Genomic DNA, 19,540 nt, shown 5'->3' with positions numbered 1-19,540 from the left:
CACTTTCTTCCTTGCACACTCAGTAACCTTTTAACTGGTATCCCTTTTTTGACCATGTCCTTCTACTGCCTACTGTTAATACAGTAGCCAGAATGAGCCTGTTAAAACCTGTTGTATAATGCTACTCTTCTACTCAAAACCCTACAAATATTTCTCATTCCTGAATAAAATCCAAAATTCTTCTAATGACCTACAAGATCCTATATAATAGGCAGTTCTCCCTCTCTTGCCCCCATCATTATCTGACTGATCTCACTGGTTACTATTCTATTCTACTGCTTTCCATCACTCTGCTCCAATCACATATAATGCGTTGGGCACATTATATCTAACACATTGGTTTCTTTGCTGTTATCTGAATATTCCAGGCATGCTCCCAACTCAGGGCATTAGTACTTATCGTTCCCTTTGTCTGCAATGATCCTCTGCCAGATATTTTGAGTTTACTTACTCATTTCTTTCAAGTCAATCTAAAATTGCAAACTTTGACGGTCACTACTTCTTATGTACTTCCTCCACTGCTTTATTTTTCTCTTTAGTACTATCTAACATACTGTATACAAGGGTACTTCAAAAAGTTCATGGGAAGATTGTATTATCTTTTAATTCTATTTTTCTAGGAACTTTCTGAAGTACCCTTGTATGTTATTTGTTTATTTATCTTGGCCAGTTCTGTTTTTCCCACCAGAAGGTGAAGTCCATCAGGACAGGGTATTTTTTTTTGGTCTGTTTTGTTCACTGCTTTATTCCCAGCATTTAGAATAACGGCTAGCCCTTAGTAGCCTAGCAGATGCTCAATAAATATTTGTCAAATGAATAAATGAATGAAAGACAAGATTTATTTTCTATGGAGAAAAAGTGATACAAAGTAAAAGGCACCCAGTGTATACATCAATCTGGAAGAGAGTTACATTCTTGGGAAATAAGTATGTTGGAGAAAAGCAAAAGCAACTACATGATCTATCAGCACCACACTCTCCTGAGTGAGCCACCGGCCGGCCCGCAACTACATGATCTATAACACTTTTCTTAATATAGTTCCAAGTGACTAAGTAAAGGAGTTTGCTTAATAGCCAGTGACTTCGGAAGATGCTGCTTATATACCACCATCACCTGGAAAAAAATTTTTAGCATTATTACATAACATATGTCATCCTATGTGGGCATATTAGGATTGTTTTTGGTTAATTCTTCAACCAGATATAAAATAAAATACATATTGGTATATACAAATAAACCTCTACTTACCTTCTTCCCTCTCCTACTCCCCAATAATTTTCTGATTTTTGAAGGCAGTGATTTTAGTCCCTAAAAGCAATATACAAAGCACATTTCCCCAACTTCAAATAGTAAGTTAACAACTACGGTTAGTACTTATTCAGAAAAGATGAAAGGTTTTTAGTCAGGTATTTTGTTATTTTTTTATTTAGATATTCTGAATATTTTCTCTTACAAAGAAATATATAATCCATGTAAGTGTCCTGTGGTATCTATACAGAAGAGGTAGTATACAAACTGCTTCCCACACACTCTTGGATATACTCTCATTAAATATTAACATCAAAGAATATGTAACATATGGTTTAACAACAAGCTAACATAACAAGCATAAACTATGAAGATTAAGGACAGGTTTACCTCTGAGGGAAATGTAGTAATCACTGAAAGGCTCTTCATTAGAAAGTTAAAAAAAAGAGCATTCTCTTTTCCCTCAAATCAAGAACATATAAATTCCCATATTGGGACAGATTCATGGTCTCTAATCTGACTGTTCAGCATTTAAAAATGTTAAAATTTAATTTTATTTTTTAAATTTAAATTCAGTTAAAAGCTGACTTCAACTTTAAAAGGCTCCATGATTTGATGATTTACCTTATCAACCCCTAAAGAATTAGACGTGAATTCACCCAAACCTTTTTAAACCTGTTTTCAATCTTTACATCCAAATATATTGGGGTAGTTCATTTAACATTCAACATACTACATGGCATAACTATGTGAGAAGTTAGGACTATAAAACAGAATTCATACTAGGGAGAATGAATACATTTAATATGAATGTATTAAAAGAATAAATATAATATACATAGCAAATTTTAATAACTGATGAAGGAAAAGATCAGGTGCTTTGGGAAAACAATATGGAGATGTGTTTTTCAAATTTGGGAATATGATCAATATTTTTTTAGTTCCTACTATGTGCCATGCACTGTTTTTGGTGCAAGGGATATAACAATGAACAAAATAAGCAAAAAATTCCAGACCTTCTAAAGCTTACATTTGAGTGTTTTGAATGGAATTATTACAATAAATAGCATTGAAGTAGTTCAGCTATAATTCTACAGTTTCCTAATCATACTCTCAGTTATAAGGGTAAGAATCTCCTAAACAATCCCCCCATTACTAAGGGGTACTCAAAAGGAGCAGATTCTGCACCATTAAATTTTGGTTGGTTTTGCATTTAATAAAAAACTATGGTAGTCATATTTGGAAATTTTCTTTGAATGGATTTAGAATTTAAAATCAAAATACTGCTAACAAACCTTTCAGATCATTTCTACTGGTGTATTGTATTTCCAAACCCTATGTACTTTGTTTGGGCTAAAGGCTATATTCTAAAACATCTATATTTTGTTTATATCCTGTAATGTAGGACTTAGGTGAATAAGATTCCCACACTCCAGCATCAGAGATAAATCTCAAATATTTTAGGCAGCAGGGTAATGGCATATTATTTTATTTTATTACTAATGATAGCTTATTATTGATTTCTCAAAATTGGGACAACTCACTTTAATTTACAGAATGGTTTTTGCTGTATACCCAACCTTTTCAAAAAATTAGAATCCCATCACTTGTTTAGAATCTACCTGTGCTTTGTGAAAAATTTTAGTACTTCTAATTCAATGTCATAGTAAAGTCAACCTAGAGGATCAGTTAGAAGTTGTTCATCGACATACTAACCTGCATTTCCACTACCGTTAATAGCTTCCTTCTCCTCATCTTCCTCCTCTTCAGGAAGAGAGCTGTCCATTCTTTCCATCTTGCTTACAGATGTAGTTCGTTTTCTTTGAGATTCCGTGTCAAACTCATTATCAAAGAGGACCTGATCAACCGGATCAGGCTGGAAAGGGCTGGGTTCTGCTGGAGGCTTGGGAGTTCCATAGAAGTTTCCTGAAGTGGACAAAAATAACAGCAGCTGAAAGTACTAATGTTGAATTGAGAAGACAATATGACTTAGTGTATGTCTCTGCCCTGTTTCTTACACTGAAGTTTTTGAATATCTACCATTGGCCAAAAGGAGGCCAAAGTACTCCTTATTGAGAGAGGGGGTAGAAATACAGAAAGGAACTAATTTCTCAAGTGCCCTACACTATATATTACCTTACATTTAAATACTATTTGTACGAAGGCCAGGAAGTTGATTTCAGTAAATAGATTATTTATTCCCACAGGGTTTACATTACATGGGTTCTGAATTAGGCCTTCATTTTTAAATTTAAATACATCAATGCTCTCATGTAAGACTAACTGACATAAAAGTGGGGAGTAAGGGAGGATAAAACTAACTCAAATAATTTTGTTCTAATATGTAACATAATAAACTATTTTGGTAAAATTAGGAAATATGTGGGCAAAAGTAAAGGTAAGAACTAACAAGTTTGTATAGAAATGTAGGCTGTTTATGTAAAGGCAATTTTTAAAAGTTTTTCTGAGTATTCTAATTATATTAATGACAATTTATTGAGAAAATAGAGACATTAGAAGCATAATTCAAAATTGGGTTAATCTCAGGAAAGCAAGGAATACTCTAATTTTCTCTTAATCAGTAATCTTTGTAGTTAAAATAAATGTTCCAGAATAGAATGAAAACCATTTATCTTCTTAATTTGTCATGTAGCGCCCATTAGGCAGCCATATACAAAGGAAAAGCATTCAACAGGTCTAGTTGCATTACCAGTCTGTGGCTTGACCTTGTGTAAATCATTATGTTAATGTTATGGAAAGATAAATATGGTTAGGGAGTAAAATACTCATAAACTGTTTTTTTGTTTTTGTTTTCTAAATCACATTTTCTAATCAAATTCCTTGGCTGCTAAGGAGGTAATTAAGATGGTCACTCACATGAAGTAAATTAATAAGGTAGATAATGGATTTAAAGCATAGGTTGTCCCCCATAACACTGAGACAAATCTAGAAATAACATAGCCTACCTTAAATAGTGCATGCTTTGAGCAGGAAGTCATTAAGATGAATTCTTTTGAAGTCTGACTTCCAGTGGTAATTGTCATTAAAATATTCAAGGCAAAACAATGAAATCAAATAAAAAACTTTTCAACTATGTCTTGTCTCTCTTCACTCAACTTGCTTCCAAATCCATGTTTGAAATGGAGGTACTCCTGCCATTTGTATTAAAACAGAATAAACTTTCTGGCCCATAAGTAAAACAAAGAACCAATGAAAAAAAAAAGCCAGTTTGCACTTCTCTGGGGCAGAGGGCATAGAAATTCTCCAAATAGAGGTTTGGTTAGGGAAAAGAAGCTCTAGGATCTCAATTTTTCCAAAATAATAATAATAATAATGTAGGAAGCTCTAGGATCTCAATTTTTCCAAAATAATAATAATAATAATGTACAATAATCACACTATCAAGGAATCTGGATGTACCATGACAGAAATAAAAAGTCCACTTTTTCTAAGGATGGTAGTAGTATTATTAGAAACACTAGAAATAAATTTTACTGTGAATTCTTAGTAATTACTACCTAACTCTAGGAAGTTTGACTTTTTTCCTAAGGGGAAAATCAGAAAAATGCAGGTAATTTTATGATTATTATCAATAATCACTGAGAAGATTTTAGGACTTCATAATACATTTTGGCAGTTTCCTTGTTAAAAAAGATAATTACTGGGCTTAAAGTAAAAAAGAAAAGTAGCACTGTTTATAAATCAACTAGATCTATTTTTCTTAAGTTATTGGTAATATTCAGATTTCAGATATAGCAAGGTATAAAATTCCAAGGTTTGGGAACCCCGACTATAGTTATTAACAGAAAAAAAGTTTTTCATCTTTTTAGAGCTGTTTTGGAAGTTTTCCTTTTCTAAAGATTTTTTCATTTTTACAGAACTACTCGCTATTAAATATTTCAAATATATATAAAATTCAGATAATAGTATCAGAGCTATCTATTTTATTTATATAAACTTATTTACATAAAATATACGTATATTTATTTACTTACGCACATTCTCCAGATATTAACTATTTTGCCAAATTTCTTTTAGAGCTCCCTTTTTTACTCTTCCAGCAAATACATATATGGTCACATGTGCAATGAAAGCCCTAACTTCCTGTCCCCATAATTCCCATTGCCTACCTGAGCTGTCCTGAAGCTGGTATGTGTCATTCCCCCAAATACTGTATACATCTAGGATGTACATATATATGTATCCATAACATCTAAATACCATTCTTTTCATAAAAGCTTCATAAAGTGTTTTCATAACATTTCATATTTTTTTGTAAATAGTATGTGTACTGTACATATCCTTTTGCAACTTTCTTTATATACAATTATACTTCATGTTGATATATACACTTATAAATCTAATTCATTCAACTGATGTGTAACAACAGTCCATTTTTATGAGCAAATTAAAATGTATTTTACTCATTTACCTACTAAAGGAGAGTTGTTTCCATTCTGTCACCTTTTCTAATAGTGTTGTAATGAATATTCTGGTACATGTCTACATATGCACATGGGCAACAGTTTCTCTAGCATAGACGTCTAGAGAGGGAACTGCTAGGTCAGAGTTATGTACATCTTTGAATTTACTAGCTATTGCCAAGATGCTCTCCAAAGGGATTGTACCATTTTATACTCCTGCTAGCAGTGTATGAGAGTTTCCATTTCTTGCAATTATCAGACACTAAAATGACTGCCAATCTGAGGAGTGTAAAAAGATGTATAATTGTTGTTTTAATTTGCTTTTCCTTTTAATTGGGCACACGGTAATTAATAACATGTCATACATCATTCTGTCACATACCAAGTTCTTATATTTAATGGAAGAAAATATAGGGGAATATTTTTGTGATTTAAGGGCAGAAGTCTTAAACAAAACTTCAAAAGCACAAATCATAAGGAAAGCAATGATAAAACTGATATATAAAAATTAAGGATTTCTGTTTAAGGAAGAAACACAGGACAAGGTTAATATGTGACAGAATGGGAGAAAATATCTACACCCAATAAGAGATTAATATCTAAGGAATGAGGCTGGCCAGTTAGCTCATTTGATTGAGCATGGTGCTGATAACACCAAGGTCAAGTGTTAGGAGCCCTGTACTGGCAAGCTGCCAAAACACACACACACACACACACACACACACACACACACAGACGTATATCTAAGGAATGTCTGCAAACCAGAATGTGATTGGGATAACACTTTTCAAAAAATGGACAAAACAAATAAATGCACAATTTGCAGAAGTCCAAAAGACAAATAAGCATATGAAAAAGATGCTCAAACTCTCTGATTTCCAGAGAAACTAAAACTAAAATGAGATTACTTCTGCAACCATTAGATTGGCAAGTTATAAAACTGGGTAATGCCAAGTGTTGATGAGGATGTGGAGCTTTTACTATAGCTGCTACAGAAACACACACTGTTGCTGGGAATGTAGACTAGAGAGTTATCCAAAACTATTTCATCATATTACATATATGTACACTCTACAAATCAACAATTATGCTCTTGAATATATATTCCACAGACATTCTCACACAGGTCTATAAAAAGACATGGGTAAGAATGTTCACTGAAGCTTTATCTGTGGTGATGGGGAGTTGAAAGTAATCTGGGAGACCACCACTAGGAGAAGAGTTAAGCAATAAAATGCAATATATTCATAATATGGAGCACTATGCAGAAGTTAAAAGGAATGGATACAGTATAGCGACATGGATGAATCTAAAAAACAGAGTAATAAATGAAAACAGTAAAAAGATGAATGAGCTATATAAAATAGTTTGGATGTAAATAATAAATATATGCACACAAGACATAATACACATTTTGCAAGAACACAACATACAAACAAAAACATACATATTAAACAAATCAGGAAGGTTAACTATAAGAGTGAGGCTTTCTTTTTTTGTTTTTGGCATATAAGTAAAAACAAGTAAGTAGCTGTCATTTCCTCTGAGAAGTCTTCTCTAGCCACCTTATCTGAAGAAAATATTGCTTTCTTTAAATCTCTTGTTTTTGTTTCCTTCATAGCATTTTGGTTTAGTTATTTTGTTTTGAGACTGCCTTCTCCACTAATATGTGGGATTTATTAATGCAGTATCACTTCAATCTTGTTCATCACAGTATCCCTAGGCCCTCTAGGCACATAGTAGGTGCTTAATAAATGGTTGTTGAATGAATGAAACAGGATATAATAAATTAATAAATGAATGAATGAATGAGTTGCAAGAGCTAAGCCCACAAAAGTGTAGTTAGGTCAAACCTAGCAGGCAAAAGGAAATTACTGAAGGTTCTGAACAGAAGAGGAACATGATCAGAGCTGTGCTTGAGGAAGACCAGCATGACAGCAATGAGCAGGGTGGATTGGAAAGAGAGAAGAAGAAACTGAAACAAGTGAGATTAACTGCAGTAGTCCAGACAGAAGATTGTCCAATGAGCCTACAGTGAGGTGGTGAAAGTGACAGTGGCTACAATGGAAGAAATGAATAGATTTGGTAACTGACTCAATGTGAAATGTGAGAAAAAGGAGGAAATAAATGAATGATTTCACTATTTTGAGTTCAAGTTACTGATAAAGAGAAAAATAATAAAGAATTACTCTTTTGGATAGAACACAAATGTATATTTGGGTGTGTTGAATTCAAGGTTAGATATTTATTGAACACTATCTCTAGGCACTGAAGATAATATCAAGTAAGAAAGATATCATCACTACTTTCATAGAGCTTATGAAAAAAGGCAATTATAATAGCGTGATAAAACAACAATGGAAAAGTATAGGGTGCTGTGGATAAGCTTGCCAGTGAAGGGTGTGTTAGATAAGGGGAAAAAATTGGATCTAAAATAGAATCATTTAAGTTGATCTCAAACATGTACTTCCTGGAATCAAGTGGGTAGAGCAAACAGAGAAATGAAAAGAAAACCAATTATTCTCTTTTTGTTGTCTTTTTTTCCAATTCTCTTTTCTCCAAGATAGTCAAGGTTTTTTAAAGTATACAGATTTTGGATTCCCAACCACAAATAAAAAGCAATCCACAAATACGTGTTAAGTTCATACGATGAATGTGAATTATTATTGAATATGCAACCTAGCCAGCTTGACTGATTTTTAGTATATTGTTCAAAATCAACTTTATAATAAGATAGAAGGTTTTTGCTCATTATATAATCCCACTTTAATTAGTAAGTTACAAATCTCCTAATGAAAAGAAAATTTTCCCAAAAACGGAGAAGAAAAACACCTATTTAAAAAATGGTATCTCTATATGAAAAAATGCTCAACATCACTCAGCATCCGGGAAATGCAAATCAAAACCACATTGAGATACCATCTAACCCCAGTTAGGATGGCTAAAATCCAAAAGACTATGAACGATAAATGCTGGCGAGGCTGCGGAGAAAAAGGAACTCTCATACATTGTTGGTGGGACTGCAAAATGGTGCAGCCTCTATGGAAAATGGTATGGAGGTTCCTCAAACAATTGCAAATAGATCTACCATACGACCCAGCCATCCCACTGTTGGGAATATACCCAGAGGAATGGAAATCATCAAGTCGAAGGTATACCTGTTCCCCAATGTTCATCGCAGCACTCTTTACAATAGCCAAGAGTTGGAACCAGCCCAAATGCCCATCATCAGATGAGTGGATACGGAAAATATGGTACATCTACACAATGGAATACTACTCAGCTATAAAAACGAATGAAATACTGCCATTTGCAACAACATGGATGGACCTTGAGAGAATTATATTAAGTGAAACAAGTCAGGCACAGAAAGAGAAATACCACATGTTCTCACTTATTGGAGGGAGCTAAAAATTAATATATAAATTCACACACACACATACACACACACACACACAAACCGGGGGAGGGGGAAGAAGATATAACAACCACAATTATTTGAAGTTGATACAACAAGCAAACAGAAAGGACATTGTTGGGGGGGAGGGGGGGAGGGAGAAGGGAGGGAGGTTTTGGTGATGGGGAGCAATAATCAGCTACAATGTATATCGACATAATAAAATTTAATAAATAAATAAATAAATAAATAAATAAATAAATAAATAAATAAATAAAATAAAAATAAAAAAAAATAAAAAATGGTATCTCACTGATCAAATTCCCTCAGAAAAAATTCCAGTCATTCAGATAGTTTTCTGGCTGGTGGTGTTAGTATTTGAGGACATACCGTCATATGTTCCACTTTCTAACAATGCTCCACTCTCTTCCAGTGCTTTGAACTGTTCAACAGAAATGAAATTATAGTCCACCCCTGGTACTTCCCCATCCCTGGGGGCCCTTGTTGTGCCTAAGGGGAAAAAAAAAAGAGAAAAAAATAGGTTGTAAAATGCTTTTAAACTTATAAAATATTCAGAGTAATAGAAAATTCATTCTACAGAGAACACATAGGAGACACAGACTATTGAATATAGTATACCTGCTAGAATAAGGATCGGAAAATTTTAGGCAACTTAACATTATTTAGGTGAAAGGACAAGAAATAATGTAGGATGAGTAAATATACTTGATAAAATCTACAGATAACCATGAAATTCAAAACTACACAAACTCTAAAATAATTTTAGTGTCAAAGAAGGCTTAATTTCCCAAGACATAATAATTAATTAATGGTAGTTGAGGTTTAGAAAGAATTAACAGCAAGAAGGAGAGATAAATCCACCAATGATAGACTTCGTTACCCCCACCCCACCTCAAGTAAGGTATAACTGACATATAAAAATTTTATATATTTGTGGTGTACAACATGATGTTTTGATATTTATATACACTGTGAAAGACAGACATTCTTTTTAAGTAGTTATCCTATGTATTTTTTTCTTCCCTAGCATAAATGTAAAACTAACATTCTACTTACTGGAGTCATGAACAACAAAAAGAAAAAATTCTTATAAGTTCTTTTAATAAATTTTATTTTAAAAACTTGAACAAATACTGATTATAAATTTATTTTTGACTAATGAATAAAAAGCTTAAGACAGGTATTTACACATTGCTTCTTAGCCATTATTCTTTTCAAGTAATTTCAAATAATTAATAAGTAAGTAAACTGTTTTATAAAATTGACTATAGTAACAGATCACTCAATTTCTATATATTAAGGAATTTCATGCTAAAAAAATCTTTCTTTCAGATCCAAGGTAAAAATTCAGTTTATGGCAGCATTGCTCCATTTGACTGAATTTTACTAACCAAAAATCAATCACTTTTATAAACTAATACTAGAAATGTCCCTTCAAATACTACAGAACATAAAAAGAGATTCAGCTTTTTACCTGGGAATAGAGTCTAGGATATGGTAGCAAGTCCTGTGCAAGGATGCCTTTCAAAACCCTGTTCCTCCACATAGGTCCCTATTCAGTAATGGCACTCCAAGTAGGAAACCTGAGAGTTAGTCACCTTAGGCTCTTCATTCTACTGTGTCCAGTCACCAAATCCAGTTGATTTCATCTCCTAAATACCTCTTGACACTTCCCTTCATTTCCACCATCACCTAACTCATATCATTTATCTGCGGCCTGTATTGTTGTTGGTCCCCCCCCCCAGGTCAACCCTTGCCTCTCCATGGCTACACCCCCACTCAAACTGCAGCCAGTAACTTTTCTAAAACAACAATGGGTGGTGGGGAGAGAGGGGGGAGAGGGTGAGATGACTTTTTCTAAACCTGCCAATGGCTTCCCATGATCCTAGGCATAAAATCCAGACTCTATAACAACACACTTTACAAGGCCCTTTGCAATCTGACTCCTGGCTACCTCTCCTGCTTCCTTCTTGACTCACTATTTTCACATTCTAGGCTTCAGCCTTAATAGATTTTTTTCAATTCTTTTAATGTTCCTTGCACTCATTTACCTAGAGGACTCCCTACTTCCTCATCCATTCTTACCTCAGCAAGTGAGTGCAAGGAACTCCCACCCATCCTTCAGGTCCCGACTTAGAAAGTTTCTTTAGAGAACCTTCCCTGATTTTGGTGTATGGTAGGGTGATATGCAGAAACCATGTCTATTTGGTTCAGAGTAATAGCTCCAAGTCTTGGCATAGTGGAAGGATCATGGTAGGTACTCAATATACATAGCTGTCAAATAAATTAAGTGAATTTCAAATAAATGCAATTAGAATAGTGCTTGGCAATATGCTATTATTATTATTATTATAAATTAATTCATGGGAAACTCTTCACTCTTTCTACTTTTTAGTTGCACTACATTCTGTTATATTCTTTAATGTGAAAAAAATCCACAAAGATGGTGATAATACATTAATTTACATAAAGATCTGAGAAAATAATAATCAAGCCAACATTCTATGCAACAAAGATGGTTGAATTCCCCCCCCCATTTTTTTATCCAACTTTCTCTAAAAGGGAGCATTTCTTTATCTGTTTTTATATCACAGAGGATATAAAATCCAGAAAACATAATTTCCATTTTTTCTTAGTATAATACATTTTTTCATTTTCAAAGTTTTGTTTCTCATATACTGACCAAAACTACATTGTTAGATTCCCTAAATCAACAGCTTTTAGCTCCATATTAAATAAAAATTAACACTAGAAGGTAAATTCAATGATTAAAATTATAATTTATAATTACCTGTGGTACATGGAAAAACATGGCCACAATATTTTAAACCTCCTCCCATGAAGAGAGGGGGCTTGTTGCCTCATCCCCTGAATCTAGACTAGATTTATGACCTGCTTTGATTAATTTAATGTGGACAACATGATGTTGTACAAGTTCAGGAGTTATAAACTTCCATCTTCACTCTCTTGGGATGCTTCTACTACCATGCAAAGAAGTCCATGCTAGACTACTGAATGATAAGAGCCCCAGCCAACAAGCTCCAGACACATGAGTGAGGCCATCTTATCCCCTCCAGCCCCATTTGAACTGCTGATGACTGTAGCTACATGAGTGATCCTGGCTCAGTCCAGCCAACACATGGAATCATGAGAAAAAAACACATGATGGTGATCTTAAGGGACTAAGTATTAGGGTAGCTTGTTATGCAGCAAAGGCTAATTGAAATAGTATACACATACACTCTACTATAAAATGTAATGATAATATAAACCCAAATTTAAGAGCAAACCATATTATAGGTAATATTATAAAAAGGTGGCCAGTTAGCTCAGTTGGTCAGAGCACGGTGTTAAAATATCAAGGTCAAGGGTTCAAATCCTTGTACCAGCCAGCCACTAAAAAGAAACCAACAAAACATTGTTGTTGATGGGGGGAGGGGAACAGAGGGAGGGGAGAAAAGGAGGAATTGATAAAGGGACACGAAAACCAACTACATTATATATTGATAACTTAAATAAATAAATAAATAAGGTGGCTCTGGGGGAGAAAAAAAAAAGCACTGACCCAGTGGCAAGAGGAACTCTGTTTTAGTCTTGGATTATTACTAATGGTACAATTTGGAGCAAGCACTTAATCTCTCTGGGCTTCATTCTCTTTCTGCAAAGTGGTGTTGAGCAAGATGATGTTCATGATTCTGTCCATTAATAGATGTGAATGTTAATTCTCTTTACAAAGTATTACAGATTTTCACTTTCTCCCCCAAAACCATATAACTTCTCACACATAAAAAGTTCCCTTCCTTTCCCTACTCCATAGCCTTCAGCATTCCAGAAAATTTATCTTTACATTCTCCTGATATACAATATATTTTATGTAAAGCTTTCTATACCCTTTCCCTGCAAGGTTACCACTACCTTTCTCCTTTTTACACAAAAATTTCTCCAAAGAGTTCTGTTTACTCATGGTCTCCAATTCCTCCCCTTTCATTCTCTCTTGAGCCCATTCCAATAAGATCATTGCCCCAACCATTCACTGCAACAATTTGCTATGTTCAACAGCAGTCTCCACTTTGCTTACTAACTCAATGTTTAAGTATTAGTCCTCATATTATCTGACCTATGAAAAACATTTGACACAACTGATCATTCCCCCTTTTTTCTTTTATTCTAAAATATATAGGAAAGTACATGAAATATATATGTAAAGTTTAACAGCTAACTATAAGCAAATCCATCCATTATCAAGACCCAAAAGCCTCCTTGTGCACCTCACATTATAAACCTCTCCTTCCATTCCCAAAGGTAACCATCATCTTTACATTTGTGATGATTTCCTTTCTTTTTCTATGGTTGCACCAACCAAGAGATGCATTTTTAAGCAACATGGCTTAGTTTTGCCTGTTTTATAATTTCATGTGAATGGAATCATACAGTATGCATCCTCCTCTGTCCATACCAATACTCGTTATCAGGTTTTAGAACTTTTGCTAATATGATGAGTGTGTAAAGGCATCTCACTCTGTATATTAATGTGCAACTGCCTTATGAAATTAAACATTCTTATTCATATATTTACTGGCCATATAGATTTCCTGTGTTATGAAGTGGCTGTTTAAGTCTTTTTCCACTTCTCTATTGGGTTGTGTGTCTTTTAAAAATTGATTTGTAGTTCTTTAGATTCTAGATACTATAGTACATTATCAAATCTAAGAAACCAACAGCTTCTAAAATGCACTATTATTTTATTTCTAAGAAAGAAGAAAACCCTGGCAATTATAATTGAAAGATTCCATCTATTTTAAGGTACATCCCAATTGTAGAGATGTTAAAATATGAAATATTGCCATAGTATTGATGAAGTACTGTAGTCCTTTGTTAAATATATGTCGCAAATAGGGCATTTCTGTGAAATATGCTTTCTTGAAACAGCACTTTCTGCAAAACTGTGCACCAAAAATAATAGAGATTATGGAGAAAATAAGATCAAGGTTAACCTCTAAAAACCTATTGCAACTTTGTAACCAGAATACAAACAAAATTAATAACAATCTTAATTAAAAATATTAATACAGCTTCAAAGACACATAAAATTCCTAATAAAAAATAGTTGAGTTGATAAAATACTTTGTCTTTAAAACATGAAAATAAATGAAAAGAAAAGGTAGATCGACAGACAGGGGTGTAAGGAAGGGCTGAGGCTACTGAATAATGACGACAGGGAAAATTGTGCAATATATAATTTTTAGAGAGAACACATGGTCGAACTGAGAAAAGAAGCCAAGCTAAGATGAACGGGCATCATGTATACTACCGTATTCTTCCTCAGCTGCATCATTCAGCTGTGTTTGCTTATTCTGTTTACTTGCTGCTATTTGATGATACAAAACATTAGCTTGCTCAGGAAAATGGCATAAGAACCAATACAACCTCAGTTAAATTGACATCATTCTCTTATTTACCAATCACATATGAACTTATCTTCATTTCAGAAACAAATGTAGCAGAACAGACAGTATATTCTCCCACTCTGTGATTTTCTTTCCATTTTTTTTTTTTAAAAAAAGGTCTTTGATGACATAAGTTCTTAATTTTAATGTACTCAAATTTAGCAATCCTTTCCTTTATAGCTAATGGTTTTTGTGTTTAGTTGAAGAAATCATTCCCAAGACCATGGAGACATTCCATATTCTTTTTAAAAAAAGCATTACAACTTTGCCTTTTACATCTAGGATTTTAATACACTAAAATAGATGGGTGGGGGGTGGGGGGGTGGCAGCAACTGATGCAAGGTAGCAGTCCAATTTTGTTTTCTTCCAAATGACTACTCAACACAATCTATTGAAAAGTCAATTTTCCCTCTGATTAACCACAGTACTTCTGTCATAGAAAACACACATATAAGATTGGGTGTCTATTACTGGGCTTTTTATTCCATTCCATTTATCTCCTGACCATTCCTGAACCATTATTACAGTGCTATAATTACATATTTTTCATGATAAATCTTAATATATATAGAACATGTCTACCTATTTTGTTCTTTATATTCATATCCTTTCCATATACAATCTAGACTCAGATAAACATGCTAAAAAGGCTGGAACTTTTATGGAATTAGATCAAATCTATTAATCAAGTTGAGGAAAACAGACATCTTCACCACACTGAGTCTTTAGTCCATAAACAAGAAATCTCTGTCAATATATTTAGGTCTTCTTTAGTGTGCCTTAATTTTATCCTATGGAGGTCTTACACTCATTTAGAGGTTAATTTCTAGGCACTTCAAATGTATATATGCTCTTATAAATGATACCTTTTTGTAAATTTTCATTTTCTATTGTTGATGGTATAAAAGAATACAATTGTGGGGGTTTATTTGGTCATTTTATTGAGGTATAATTTACCTATAATAAAATACACTAATTTTAACATACAATTCTCTGAGTTTTGGGAACCATCATCCCCAAAAGTCTCCTTGGGCCCCTATGCAGTCCCCCACACCATTGCAGCCAATGACTTGAGACCTGATGTCACTATAATTTTGTTTTTAATAGAATTTCATATAAATGGAATCATACATTAATTTGATGACAGTAGTTGTTTTTGTCTGGCTTCTTTAACTAAGCATGACACTTTTGAGATTCACCTATGTTGTTCAATTTCTTTTTACAAATAAGATCATGTCACCTGCAAATAAAGGTTATTTTAATTCTTTTCCAAGTTAGATGCCTTTTACTTATTTTTCTTGTCTGATTACTCTTGCTAGAATTTCCAGTACTATGTTGAATAGTAGTGGCAAGAATGGGCATCCTTGCCTAATTGCCTGATCCTAAAGGAAAAGCTTCCAGTCTTTCCCCGTTGAGTAAGATATCAGCTATTGTCACATATAGCTTTTATTATGTTGAGGTAGTTTCCTTCTATTCCTGATTTGTTTAGTATTTTTATCATAAAAGGGTAATGAATTTTGTAAAGTTTTGTTTCTACATTAAGATATTAATGTGGTGTATTATATTGAGTGAGTCTTGTATGTTGAATGATCCTTGCATTCCAGCCATAAATCCCACCTGGTCATGATATAGTATATGATCCTTTTAATGTGCTATTGGATTCGGTTTGATAATATTTTGTTTAGAATTTTTGTGTTAATAATCATCAGGGATATTGGTCTGTAGTTTTCTTCTCTTGTGTCTTTGTTTGGTTTTGGTATCAGAGCAACACATTTGAATGAGTTTGGAAGAGTTCGAGAAAGACTGGTGTTAATCGGTGCTAAATGCTTGGTAGAATTCTCCAGTGAATCCATCTGGTCCTCAGCTTCTCTTTGATGGGAGGGTTTTGATTGCTGCTTCAATATCCCCACAGTTTTAGGTCTTTTCAAATTGTTTATTTCTTCATGATTCAGTCTTGGTTGGTTTATATTTCTAGGAATTTGTCCATTTCTTCTAGTTAACCATTTTGTTGGCGTATAATTATTCATAGTAGTCTCATAATTCTATTTCTGTGACATTAATTGTAACATCTTTTCTTTGTTAGTCTAGCTGAGGTTCTGTCAATTTTACTGATCTTTTCAAACAACTAGCTCTTGGTTTTGTTGATTTTTTTTCTATTGTTTTTCTGTTCTCTATTTATCTCTGCTCTAGTCTTTATTTTTCTACTGACTTTGGGTTTGTTTTTTCTTTTTTCTATTTCCATGATGTGTAAGGTAAGTTTGTTGACTTGAAATTTTTCTTCTTTTATAAGGTAAGTGTTTACTGTTGCTTTCACTGCATCCCATAAGTTTTGGTATGTTGTATCTTCATTTTTATTTGTCTCCAGACATTTTCTAAATTTTATTGTGATTTCTCCTTTTGTTCCTTGGTTGTTTAATTTCCACATATTTGTGAATTTCCTGTTTTCCTTCTGCTACTCATTTTAGTTCCATTCCATTATGATCAGAGAAGACACTTTGTATAATTTAAATCTCAAATTTGTTAAGACTTATTTTGTGGCCTAAATTGTGGTCTATTGTGAAGAATGTTCCACGTATGCTTGATGAGACTATGTATTCTGCTGTTACTGGGTGGAATGTTGTGTATATGTCTGTTATGTCCATGTGGTCTATAGTATTGTTTAAGTCCTCTGTTTCCTCATTGATCTTTCGTCTTGTTCTATTCAACTTCCTTTTATTGCTTAGAGGCATTCCATTGTATGAATATACCAAAACTTGATTATCCATTTACCATTGGTGAACATTTGGCTGTTTTCAGATTTTGGCTATTAAAAAGAAACCTACAAGTCTTTGGGAAGACATATATTTAAGCTTATGTTGGGTTAATACTTAGGAGTGGAACCTGTGGTTTAACTTCATAAGAAAATTTCAAATTACTTTCCAAAGCAGATGTATCTCTTTGCACTCCCACCAGCAATATATGACAGCTGCAGTTGATTTACATTAGTGATTCCATGTAGGAATTCCTTTCTGGAGTTTCTTGGGAAATTTCCTTTTTCAAAATCCCAAGAAAAATCAGCTGATGGGGACAATGAGAGTCTCCTATATGAATTAAAGGTTAATAATTTGAAATAGAGGCTTTACTGATTTAAAGGAATCGACTGATATCAATTAAAAGAAAAAGCAGGAAACACTGAAAAGTAGAATCAAATGTTAAGGATGACATTTCCAGGAACCAGGAGACAAGCACGTGGGGGAGCAGTAGTCACAACCTACTAAGACTTAACTTACTTTCATCTGTCCCCACGTTACATGTGTGTGATCATGATCCTATCTGCTAATGGTAGGTCTTTCTCACAAAAACAATATTAATAAGATTATATGTATATTATAGTTTATATAAAACCTATGAGTGGTATTCCAAGAAATAACAAGCTTTGGAAGCTAAATAAGTCCTTAAATTGGTAGTTTCAACACATGACTCTGTACTGCTGTTAACCTTGCTGGGAGATCTGAATATTTGGTTATCTGAATACTATCCAATAATATTCTCTGGCATTTTCCACTGTTTCAGTATTTGCTACAAGCTTCAGTGCTTTGTAAATGCTTTAACAGAAGAAATGCAAAGAGAAGTGGATGTTGCTGTAGAACACTCTAATATGAAATCAGAAACTGATCTAAAATCTGAAGTAAAAGCAATATAGATTTCAATTACAAAACCAAAATCAGAAGAAGTGGATAAAACATTTTCATCATTAAAAAAGAAAACAAGATTATATAAAGTAACATACATCTAATGCCTAATTTGAAGATGCTTTTGGACATACTCTTAACAATTTGATGAATGTCAATGCAAAATCAAAGAGATTTTTTTTTCTAAGTGTGAAATATTTGTCACCAAACAAGGATCAAGAACATTGGATAATGCAAATGATGCTTTGTGTGCTCTGAAATTTCATTTTAGAAGTGAAAAATTCAAATACAAAACATGTGTTATCTTTCAAAATTTAAATGATTTTTTTGGCATTTATTTTGTGTTAGTGTTCCCTTCTTTTAAGGTTTTCATTATCAAATGTATCAGATAGAGATCACTTAAAATGTTATTTAAAACTTTTTATATTAGTTCATAATAATAATAAACCATTTGATTTTATCTTGCTATTTTCTCTTTGTAAGCACTTGGAGCACTCAAGAGAATCCATCCCACACCACTGTTCATAGCCATTATTTCTGCTATAACAGTCAAGTGCAGCAGTCATTAGGGCTCTCAAAGTACTGGGTTCACTGGTACTTCTTCACAATCAACCATAGGTCATAATGTGATCAAGATGTGATGCCATGGCTTGTCATGAATTACGAGCATCCTACTTTCCATTGGAAGGAACTCGGCACTGTGCTCGAGTCTGACTATACAATCAATACCAATTTCAAAATTCCTTCTTGGAGAGTCTGTCTCCTGGGATCACTACCAGTACCAATTCTGCATCAGTCAGTATCTAGACAAGAGAGAGAAACTACATGGTGATTTGAACAGGAAAGGTTTAATATAAAGAATTATTAACTATTTACAGGCAATTAACTAAGTGGAAATAAAAGAGAAGTCTAAAGAATACTACCCTAGAGCTGAGCGAGAATACTCAAGTAAGGAACAAACTTGGAAGGGAGAGACCCTCCAACCCTTGCAAAGTCTGGCATGCAAACCTCACTGAAGAGGGTGTGGTAACAGCCTACTGGACGGTGCAGAATTCTGCTGGGTTGCCTGGGGACAGAGCTGGTTCACAGAAGGCTAGCAGGCATAGGTACTGATGAAACGCACCAGCAAGCTGCCTATGGCAGTGGTGGTAGTGTTTTGAACTTAATAGAAAACCAGCTGGGACACGGGCTAGACTTGGCAGAAACCCACTGGAAAACTTGCAGGGAATGTTGCTAAAATCTGGGAAGCTAGCTGGGCTGTCCATAGAACTCATTAGGAAACTGCTAGGAAGTCAGCAGGCATACTGATAGAACTCATGAAGCCACCTATGA

General features: G+C 33.8%; 1 protein-coding gene across 2 annotated transcripts in view; it reads right to left on the bottom strand.

Moving 5' to 3' along the window:
• MAGI3 (membrane associated guanylate kinase, WW and PDZ domain containing 3) overlaps positions 1-19,540 on the bottom strand; it is a 260,239-nt gene that overhangs the window by 66,809 nt on the left and 173,890 nt on the right. For both annotated transcript variants that reach the window (XM_063104426.1, XM_063104427.1), the window contains exons 3-4: positions 9,460-9,579; positions 2,965-3,174 (exon numbers count right to left, since the gene is read on the bottom strand). In XM_063104426.1, coding sequence (XP_062960496.1) covers positions 2,965-3,174; positions 9,460-9,579 — 330 coding nt within the window. The remainder of the gene's footprint in view (positions 1-2,964; positions 3,175-9,459; positions 9,580-19,540) is intronic.

Source organism: Cynocephalus volans, chromosome 8, assembly GCF_027409185.1.
Source record: "Cynocephalus volans isolate mCynVol1 chromosome 8, mCynVol1.pri, whole genome shotgun sequence".
In the NCBI taxonomy this organism is placed as follows: Eukaryota; Metazoa; Chordata; class Mammalia; order Dermoptera; family Cynocephalidae; genus Cynocephalus; species Cynocephalus volans.
Note: the sequence above shows the minus strand (reverse complement) of the source record. Positions and strands in the feature narration are given on the sequence as shown.